The sequence below is a fragment of the Puma concolor genome, chromosome A2 (genome assembly GCF_028749965.1).
Source record: "Puma concolor isolate L17-30 chromosome A2, mPumCon1.1.hap2, whole genome shotgun sequence".
Taxonomy (NCBI): domain Eukaryota; kingdom Metazoa; phylum Chordata; class Mammalia; order Carnivora; family Felidae; genus Puma; species Puma concolor.
Window position 1 is genome coordinate 124,080,797 of NC_141668.1, and position 10,309 is coordinate 124,091,105.

Consider the following 10,309-nt stretch of genomic DNA (forward strand, 5'->3'; position numbering starts at 1 on the left):
ACTATTTAAAAATAATGAAGTCAATATATTGCATTCAAACATTCTCTAGACAAAATGAGCTGTCAGGAAAAACTGGGTCTAGTGATCAGTGTCTAAACGGGACCTTAAGTCACCTTCAGAGAGGAAACTCTGCCAAAAGCTCTTTCTGGTACAGGCTGCATGCACCCTCAAGGGCCCACTTCTCATCTAGGAGAGGATGGCCTACCACACAGTCTACTGCCTGGTGGGGCTTGCAAATTTATGGCTGTCAACAGTGATTAAACCCATTCTAATCATAAATCTTCGCTCAAAAATCAAAGCAAACACATGTAAATGGATGCCAATAGCATGGTCTTAACCAAATTTACAATGACAATCCAAGCATACACTTGTACACGGCACCTCAATTCTAGAGGGCAGGTAGTACTGCCAAGGGCCACTCTTTTCTTCCTGTTGGGATCAGTCTACTTCTCCACCTTGTACCATAAAGCTGCATTCTTAACTCACATTCTTAACACTATGCTACAGTTTGCAAACTTAACTATGAAAATGGGAATATGGGTTCATAAAGACATTTTTCTTAATTTTTTATTGTGAATAAGTCTATTTGAAAATATATTTGAGCATCTAATAAGTGCCAGGCACTGTTTCAGGGAATTGGAATATATCAGTGAACAAAAGCAACAGAAATCCCTGACCTCAAGGAGAGCACAATACAATAACCTAGTGGTTAACATTTATGAAGCACTTTCATAGTATATGCTTTGTTTCGAACACTGTTCAAAATGTTTTATAAATATTAACTTATAACGACTCTATGAGGGAGAACTACTATTATTCCCATTTTACATTTAAGGAAACAGACATTGAGGAGTTAAATAACTTGCCAAAAATAACACAAGTCAAAGAATAAGGATTTGAACCTCAACAGTCTGGCTCTCAATTATTAACTTCTATGCCATTCTAACTCCTGCGGCCACTTAAACATATTCCAAATAAACTCATTCATACCACACTCAGATGCCAACAAACGTAGGCTCAAATATATTCTTCAGTAATACTACTTTGTTAAGTCTAAAGTAATTGTTATCAAGTAAACTGGTTAAAAAGACACTTTTAGGATTATTTTGTCAACCATAATCCAAGTTTGTTTGTTTTTTTTTAACAACAAATGATTACTTTTCCAACCTAGTTTAGAAGGAAAGGCTTCAATTTTCAAGCAGAAATGTCACTACTCTGATACCTGAAACCTAAAACTATTTTGCCAGAATTATATTTTTTTAAAAATACAGCATTCTTAGAGATGATTTTAAAATGAACCCTAAAGCATATAATTAAATTAAATTAAATTAAATTAAATTAAATTAACCCTAAAGTTTAGATTTAATACAAAAAAAATTCCTTTTGGGATATGAAGAACGTTATTCTGGCGAATAAAACTAGACAAACTATGAAATCCGATCCAAATACAAGATCCAATGTCTAATTTAAGAAACAGTGTAACCTTTAAAAAAATAGCACAATAGAATATAAGCTTTGTGGTTTTGACTTTGAAGAAAGAAAGTAACTCACATTATTTCATTAGAGACTCCAATTTTGGTTTGCTACATCTTAGAAAAACTAAATGTCTGAGTGAAATAAGTCAGTCAGAGAAGGACAGATATCCTATCCTATGTTTTCAGTCATAGGTGAATCTTGAGAAACTTAACAAGTCTGTGGGGGAAGGGACAGGAGGAAAAACAGTTACAAACAGAGAGGGAGGGAGGCAGGCAACCCACAAGAGACTCTTAAATACAGAGAACAAACTGATGGTTGATGGGGGGGTGGCGGAGAGGGGAAAAGGGTGATGGGCACCGAGGTGGGCACTTGTTGGGATGAGCACTGGGTGTTGCATGTAAGCCAATTTGACAATAAATTATATTTAAAAAAAAAAAGAAAAACTAAATGACTTAAATTGTCATTTAATTTTGCCCTATTGAGCAAGTAAGTTAGTATTTTTCTATGGTTTTTTTCATATATGAGGACAAAGGACATGAATCAACTTTTATAATCATAAATGATACCCAAGTTATTCATTCAAAACAAGTCATATACTAGGGGCACCTGGGGGGTTCAGTCAGTTAAGTCTCAGGCTCATGATTTCAGCTCAGGGCATGATCTCATGGCTTGTGAGATCCAGCCCCACATCAGGCTCTGCTGGGATCTGTGCTGATAGTGCAAAGCCTGCCTAGGATTCTCTCCCCCTCTCTCCACCCCTCCCCTGCTCCAAGGTGTTCTCTCTCTCTCTCCTCTCTTGCTCTCTCTTTCTCAAAATAAATAACCATTAAAACACACACACACACACACACACACACACACACACAAATTATATAATAGCCCTCAAAAAGTGGTCTCCTTAGCAAACGCTCTTAGATTCTGATTTAGAAAAGAATATTTAGCATACAGACACCCTCCCGCCCACCAAGAAAAGGCAGCATCACACCATAATAGGCCAAGATTAGGTAAGGACTGCGTGGAAATATGCCAGATTCCTGGAATACAAACTCCTAATGCAATCCACCAGTAAGTTGAAAACAAATTAGATGCAGATAGCTAAAGGGGATGAGCTGTATTTATAAGACTTGCCTGCAAAGTTCAATAAAAAAGAAAATTGAAAAAGGAATTATGTTCTCTATAGTCTCAGTCTTAGCAGTTGCTGAAACATAAAGATACTTCTTTAAACATTAAACACAGAAACAGAGCAATTACCTAATAAAATAGTTTAAAAATACTGCTGGTTTACTTATCAATAAAACTAAATATGTTTTTCCCTAAAAATAACAAAGAACAAGTGCTTAGCTTAATTCCAACTTTATACATGAAATCTATTCATATGACATTGTCAGTAGCGCATACTTTCTGGACAGCAATTTGGCCATTTGGCAAGAAATACGTTTCTATCTTCTGACCCCATGATGTAACTCTGGAACCCATCCTTAGGAAATGCAGATCAAATTGATATACAATAGCAAAACCCTGGAAACTACCCAAATGTCCAATAATAAGGAAATAATCAAATATATTATGGTATAGCCACATGAATGCCATGACATAAATTATAAAGGCACTAAAATGGTTTTACACACAGAAATATGCATACACCATAATTTTAAAAAAACAAACTAGGTATCATCTCAAAACTTTTTTAAAAAAAGTTTAAAGTTTTTTTTTAAGTTGAAAGGCATTTCAATGCATACATTTAAAAAGGATAAAAAGGGAATACTTTTCTTTTAACTTTATTTATCTTGAGAGAGAGAGAAGGGGAGGGACAGAGAGAGAGGGAGAGAGACAGAATCTTAGGCAGGCTCCACACTGTCAGCCCAAAGCCGGGGGCTTTGGGAATATTTTGAAACGCTGACAGTTAACCTTGGATGATGAAGATAACAAGTGGTTTCTTCTACTTTATACTCCTTTTTCAAATTTCTACTCATGACCCTGTATTATATTGAAAATCAGAAAAAAATTCTTAAAACAACATTTAAGTAACTAGTTTTTATAGCTGTGATGCATTTTGTATCCATGTTCACTTACCACCCACTTTTATCTTTGAGAAAGTTAAAAAGGGCTTCAAATTGTGAGATATAATCTAAGTCAGCAATTTAGAAATTCTTTCTTTGTTTTGGAATGTTTATTTATTTTGAGAGAGAGAAAGAGCGTGCACACAAGCTGAGGGAGGGGCAGAGAGAGAGTGAGAGGGAGAGAATCTCAAGCAGGCTCCGCACTGTCAGCATAGAGCCCGATTTGGGGCTGGATCTCACAAACCATGAGATCATAACCAGAGCCATGATCAAGAGTTGGACACTTAACCAATGTGCCACCCAGGCACCCCTGTCAATAATTTAAAATGCATTACTGCACCACCTTCTTCATGAGAACATGCGGCTTTTGAGATTCTAGGTCTGCATGGCAGAAATAATGGCAACAGGGGTGAAAGATAAAGAGCCTAGAAGAGAAGCTCCTCGGCAGGATGCCTCGGGTTCCACAATTCCTAATGTGAATTGGAAGACTACCTCGTTGGAAAGCTAGTTTCTACAGTAAAATTTCAAATTTACTAACCTTTAGACTTCAGCTACATTGTATTTTCTTTAAAAACCGTTTTTGCCATTCTTGCCCTAAAGTAACTAAATAATAAACACTAATCAAACCCAGAATTATTTCTGGTTTTTTAATGTTTATTTTGATAGAGAGCCCGCATGTGGGGGGAGGGGTCGAAGAGAAAATCCCAAGCAGGCTCCCAGCTGTCAGCACAGAACCATGAGATGATAACCCAAGCCAAATCAAGAGTAGGATGCTTAACCAACTGAGCCCCTATTTCTGCTTTTTAAAGAAAACAGACATAGCTCAATAACCCAACAATGCCTGTTAGCCAGTTATTTAAATGTCCAAACAATATTCCACTATTCCTACTTTACACAGATGCTCATTACTTCCTCTAATTCATATCTTCAAATATAAATACACACACATATATACAAATAGTCCTCAAATGTCAATCAACATGCTTAAGATACTTGGATTTAAAATGTTATCCAGATTTGGGGCACCTGGGTGGGTAGGTGGCTGAGCGTCCAACCATGACCATCAGGTCCCGATCTTGCAGCTCGTGAGTTTGAGCCCCGGCATCGGGCTTGCTGCTGTCAGCATGGAGCCCACTTTTTTTTTTTTTTTTTTTTTTTAACGTTTATTTATTTTTGAGACAGAGAGGGACAGAGCATGAACAGGGGAGGGCCAGAGAGAGGGAGACACAGAATCTGAAACAGGCTCCAGGCTCTGAGCTGTCAGCACAGAGCCCAACGCGGGGCTTGAACTCACGGACCATGAGATCATGACCTGAGCCGAAGTCCGACGCTTAACCGACCAAGCCACTCAGGCGCCCCCATGGAGCCCACTTTGGATCCTCAGTCCCCTCTCTCTCTCTGTCGTCCCCTGCTTGTGCTCTCTCTCAAAAACAAATAAAATAAAATAAACCTTTAAAAAATAATAATAAATAAAGTTATCCACATTCATAAGAAGAGTGTATTTATGTACAAATACATGAAAAAAGATATTTAAAGGATTAAGATTTCCCAATCCACAGCTCTAGGATTCTAATCTCAGCTAGATCCTACAGAGGCAGATAAGAAAAGTAGAAAGTACACTGGCCCTACATTCTAATTTTATCTCTGCTAATTAGCTTTGTTGCCTTAGGAATTTCACTTATTTTTCTGGATCTTCTAGCTACATCTATAAAATGAAAATAAAATTAGACCACTTAATTAAAGTTTCTAGAAACTCTAAAAAAAATTATTCTACGTTCAAATTTCTACAATCTTTCAAAATATCTCCTTTTCCTAATTCTTGGAAGTTAATAAACTTTTCCTTGAATAACCTGGGGAGCACTAATACTTCATAAAAATGTAGACAAATTTTTATACTACTCATTTCAAAAATACACAGTGTCTATAAAATTTAGCCTATAACACCTTGGTAAATCCTACTAAACATTTCTTAGTAATTATCTTATAACCCGTGTTAGAGTCTCTGTTAAAAATAAAGATTACTCAACATAAATTACACATATAGGACACATGATTTATTATGCAATAACTGCCAGAATACTTAGCAATGGGCAGTATTTCATTCCCTAACACTAATGAGAAAATTAAATATTAGAGGGGTTTCTTTTTTTAATGTCCAAAACAAAGAATACAGTATGTACGTTAAGGGTCTCTGTATAAAAATACCAGATAAAATGGAGTATCACTGAAGTTTTAAAATCACAAGAATATAAATTTTAAGACTGAACCTCTCTGTAAATAAACTGCCTAATTTCAGAATGGACCAAACCCTACACAAACCTCTCTAGTAAGTTAAATGACATTTATGAAATTTTTCATAACTTTTAAGGCAGAAGATAGAGCCACATTTTATGTTTACAAAAAGTTGATTTTTACCTGAAGAAAACTGCCTTCACCTAAAGCTTTTCATGCCTAAGTTACTTGTTGAATGTGAGTAAATAAATGGCCAACTTTCTAAAGTGGCACACTCAACCCATATGTACTTGTGAGTCTATAAATCAGACATTTTATGCAAAATACAAAGAACAGTGCAGTTAATTTTTTTAAAGACAAGGCTAAATTCACTATTCTGGAAACTTTTTATTGAAAAGTCTGCAACATCACCTTTATTTATTAACCTTTTCCTCACCCTCAATATAGTCTATGATAATCACAGGTTAGGTTAGAGTTGTTTTGTTTTGTTTTTTTTTAAGTGTGAAATTTATTAAGGTCTCTTTTTGTCAGCATCTTAAGGGTTACAACCACTTACAGTCCAGAATTTTTTCTAAACCAAACCTACCCATATAATTTAAAAAGAATAGGCTAGGGGCACCTGGGTCAGTCAGTGAAGAGTCCTACTTCAGCTCAGGTCATTATCTCACAGTGGTGTGTGAGTTTGAGCTCAGAGCCTGGAGCCTGGTTCGGATTCTCTCTGCCCCCTCCCGCTTTTACTCTAGTGCTCTCTCAAAAATAAACAAACGTTAAGAAAAAAGAAAAGTCTAATGTAAAAAAAAAAAAAAAAAATAGTGGCACCACTGGTTCACTTTAAGTTCAACAGCACTGCAGAAGCTCAGTTGTTAAAATAATCTAATACAATGTAAAAAAAACAAAACAAAACAAAAACAGGGGGTCGGGGGGAGTACATGATGTGATCATTTGCCACAATCCATAAATCCGCTACTGGAGCCCAGGTTTGGATAAATTAGATTCAAAGAAGGAAATGACCACAGCTAATTCCCTTCTGAATGTTTTTCAAAACACTGTTTCTGCATTAAAGGAGTGTATCCGCTACAAATAACAACAGCTACCACCTACCTAGCCCCTTCTTTGGGCAGGCATAGTGCTGGTCACATCTGTCATTTCATTTACTCCCCAGAACAACTCTTTAAGAAGCACATTATTATCTCTACTTCAAAGATGAGAAAGCAAGGACTGAAAGAGGATACAAGGCTGCTAAGTGGCAGAGCCAGAATGCAAAGCTGGGGCTCCTTCTCTTCAAAGTTCTTGCTCATTATATTAAGCTACACTGTCTACAATAAAAATAAATAAATAAATAAATAAATAAATAAGCATGATGTTCATGCCTATGTCTTTAGAAGTTCTTCAGAGATTTACTAAACCTTTTCAGACTTCCAACGCATAACTCCTTCTCTGCAACAAATACAACTAAATGTAGTGATAGACCTACACCTACACTGTATATTAATTCAGTTTTGTCAAAAGGATAGGGTTTACAAGGAAACTTTCTTATCTCAAGGGATACCAGAAAATGTATAGCGAACTGAGGTCTTATCTTTTCCCCATCATACAAAAGCTCTACTTTGGATACTGAATCCAAAGTTGTTTTTTTTTTTTTACTGTGTCATCACATACACATTCCACTCCACTATACCTGTTGAAAAGATAGTCATCTCAAGCCAAAAAATAAATAAATAAAAAATTTAAAAAACCTTATCACAAAAGGAGCCAAACAAGTGGGTAAATTTTCTTTATACTTATACGCAACATTCTTCAAAGGAAGTTTGGATCTCTGCTAATCTTTTTCAAGTCTTACTCCTGCTACTCTATTACTGGAGGACTAAGAGTCACACGTTACCTATTTTCTCCCACAAGGGAGCTGTGTTTCAATCGTTCCTGTAACCAAACCAGTTGGGCAACTAGTCTATTAAATAAGCATTTCAACCACCATCTAGAAGACGGAAGGACGGCTGCCATCTCTCTTTAGAATAGTTCTAAAGCTCATCCCTGACAAGTACAAGCACCTATCAACTAAGAGTGAGTCACATCGACTCCTGGCTTCTAAAGATTGAGGAGAATCTCTCTTATCCCTTCCCCAACTAACCACCCAGGCAAAATTTAATAATCATCCTTCCACACAATCACTGCTGAATCAACACCACACTAGGTTCCCAGGGCAATTTCCATCCCAGACACCCCATTTCCTGGATCTGGAAAAAGCTATGCTCCTGCCCAGTCACTTCCCTGCCCTCCCCTTCAAACAAGAAACACTCTCACAAAAGACCAACTCCCCCTTTCCCAAGAAAGTTAAGTGACTACAGATCCATCTCTTCCGACCACTGGGAAAGCAGAGCCCCCGAACTGCTTGGCTAAGTAAAGGCTGCGGACTACTGTGGACCAGACTGGCTGGAAGTGTTTCTCCCCAGTCTCTCTCGCAACGAGCCCGGCAGCAATGAACTCGATCTCGCCCCCTCCAAGGGGACCGACTGAAAACCAGTAACTGAATCACAAGGAACCAGCTTCCCACAAAATCCGGGAAGGGGCCCACAACGCTCCCCTGCTTTCCTCGCGATGGGCTCTCCGTCCCGAGCGGATACTGGAGGGACGCTCTCGAGTCTTACTCATGCGTTCTCACGGGACTGACAGCTCGCCAAATCCCCCCCTCCTGGGAAGGGACAGGCCGGAGTTAAGCCTTCAGGTGCCCCCCCCCCCCCCCCCACCAACACACACACCCAGAGCAAGCCCCAAGGAAATCCCAATCCTGAAAAATGTGACAAGGCCGATTTTACCCTTTCCAAGCCGCGGCCGCGTCGAGGACCCAGCCCTTTGTAGAACACGACTAAATGGAATTAACCCTTCGGCGGCCGAGCTCAGCACTACGCCTCAGGCGCCAACACGCGCGAACTCCAAACCCCGGCCCCGGCCGAGGCGACAGGAACGCCTTGTTGCCTCCAGCCCTCGTCCCACTCGCCCCATCGCGCTGAGGGGAGCCCCGGCCACGGGCTTCGGACCAGCACCGGGCCGGACTCGCGGGCTGCGGCGCCCGGGGCGGGCGAGCCGGCGGCACTCACCGCGATGACATTGACGAAGGTGGTCTTGCCCGAGTACTGCAGCCCCACCAGCGTCAGCTCCATCTCCTCCTTCCAGAAGAGCGAGCGGAACCAGTCCAGCAGGCGGGAGATGAGCGCCAGCATGATGGCGGCCGGGAGGGAGAACGGACGCGCGGGCGCGGACAGCAACAGCGACGACCTGCACACGAGCGGGCCTCAGCCCGTACCCCTCAACGGCTCCTCGGGGCCGCGGCGCACCACTGGCGGACACGGGCAGGCGGCGGCGGCCGAAGCCAGGAAGCCGAGCGGGTCATATGACTCGCCCTACCCTCCGCCCCCCCCACGCTCGTCCCCGCGCCACCGTCGGCGCCCACGGCAAGAGCGGCGTGGCCGGTCCGGCCACACCCGTCTGCTGCCTGCAGCGCCACCGGCTGGAGCCTCCCTGCAGCGCGGCTGACCCCGCTCCCTTTCGACCACACCTCCCTCGCCCAGTAATGTTGGTTGGTTCACACTCATCATTCATTCTACATTCGTTCTATGCAGAAAGTATTCAAGACTCTGTGGGGCTTCAGCACGGGATAAAAATCCCTTCTGACATTTTTGGTAGCAAAAGTTGGGAAGCCACAAGTGTACATCAGGAGGGACCTCATTAAAGAAACTGTAGTGTGGCCCTAAAAGGGAATACTATGCAGCTATAAAAATGAATGAGGAAATTCTCTATAAACAGATATGGCATGATGTCCAGGAAATGTTTTCAAAGACTGTAAATGCAAAGTCTGTACTTATATAAAAATACGTATTGAATTTGCATAAAGAAATACTGCAAAACCAATAAGAAATGTTTTTTTATGGGGTAAAAGAAACTGGATGGCCAGAGGCACGAATGGGAATGAGACTTCTCTAGATATCTTTTTGCATCATTCTGACTTTCAACCATGGAAACGAGTTGACTGTTCAAAAGTTTAATTACAAAATAAATTAAAATATCTGCAAGGATTTCAAATTAAAAAAAAAAATCCTTGACCTCATGGAGCATACATTCTAGTGAGGAGACATGTAATGTAATAAAAAAATAACTATAAGATATAATTCCATGTAGTATAGAGCGTTATACAGAAAACTGCACAAGAGAAGGACACAGGAGTGGCCCCTGTTCTAGTTAAGATCAGAGTAGACTCTCAGAGGGAGTATCCCTGAGTGGGGAGACTTGGAGGAAGTGAGAAAGAGAGCAAGGCACAGATATGGTGGAAGCACATTCCAGACAGAAGGAAAGGAACAGCAAAGACTTTGAAGGGGGAAGGAGCATGGAATGCTCTGGGAACAGAAAGACAGTGTGGCTAGCTCAGATTAGGGAGGCAGGGAGTGGGAAGAGACGTGGCGGGAGAAAGAGGCAGGGACCAAAGAAAGGCACAGTTGGTCACAGTTCAGATTTTATTCTTGGTGTGATGGGGAATTGGGTGACTGAAA

The 10,309-nt window shown here is 40.5% G+C and overlaps 1 protein-coding gene across 1 annotated transcript in view; it reads right to left on the minus strand.

Annotated features, from left to right (window-relative positions):
- ARL8B (ARF like GTPase 8B) overlaps window positions 1-9,166 on the minus strand; it is a 50,718-nt gene extending 41,552 nt beyond the window's left edge. The window contains exon 1 of the mRNA XM_086697541.1: window positions 8,864-9,166. Coding sequence (XP_086553667.1) covers window positions 8,864-8,986 — 123 coding nt within the window. The 5' untranslated portion in view covers window positions 8,987-9,166. The remainder of the gene's footprint in view (window positions 1-8,863) is intronic.
- Between the last annotated feature and the right edge of the window lie 1,143 nt (window positions 9,167-10,309).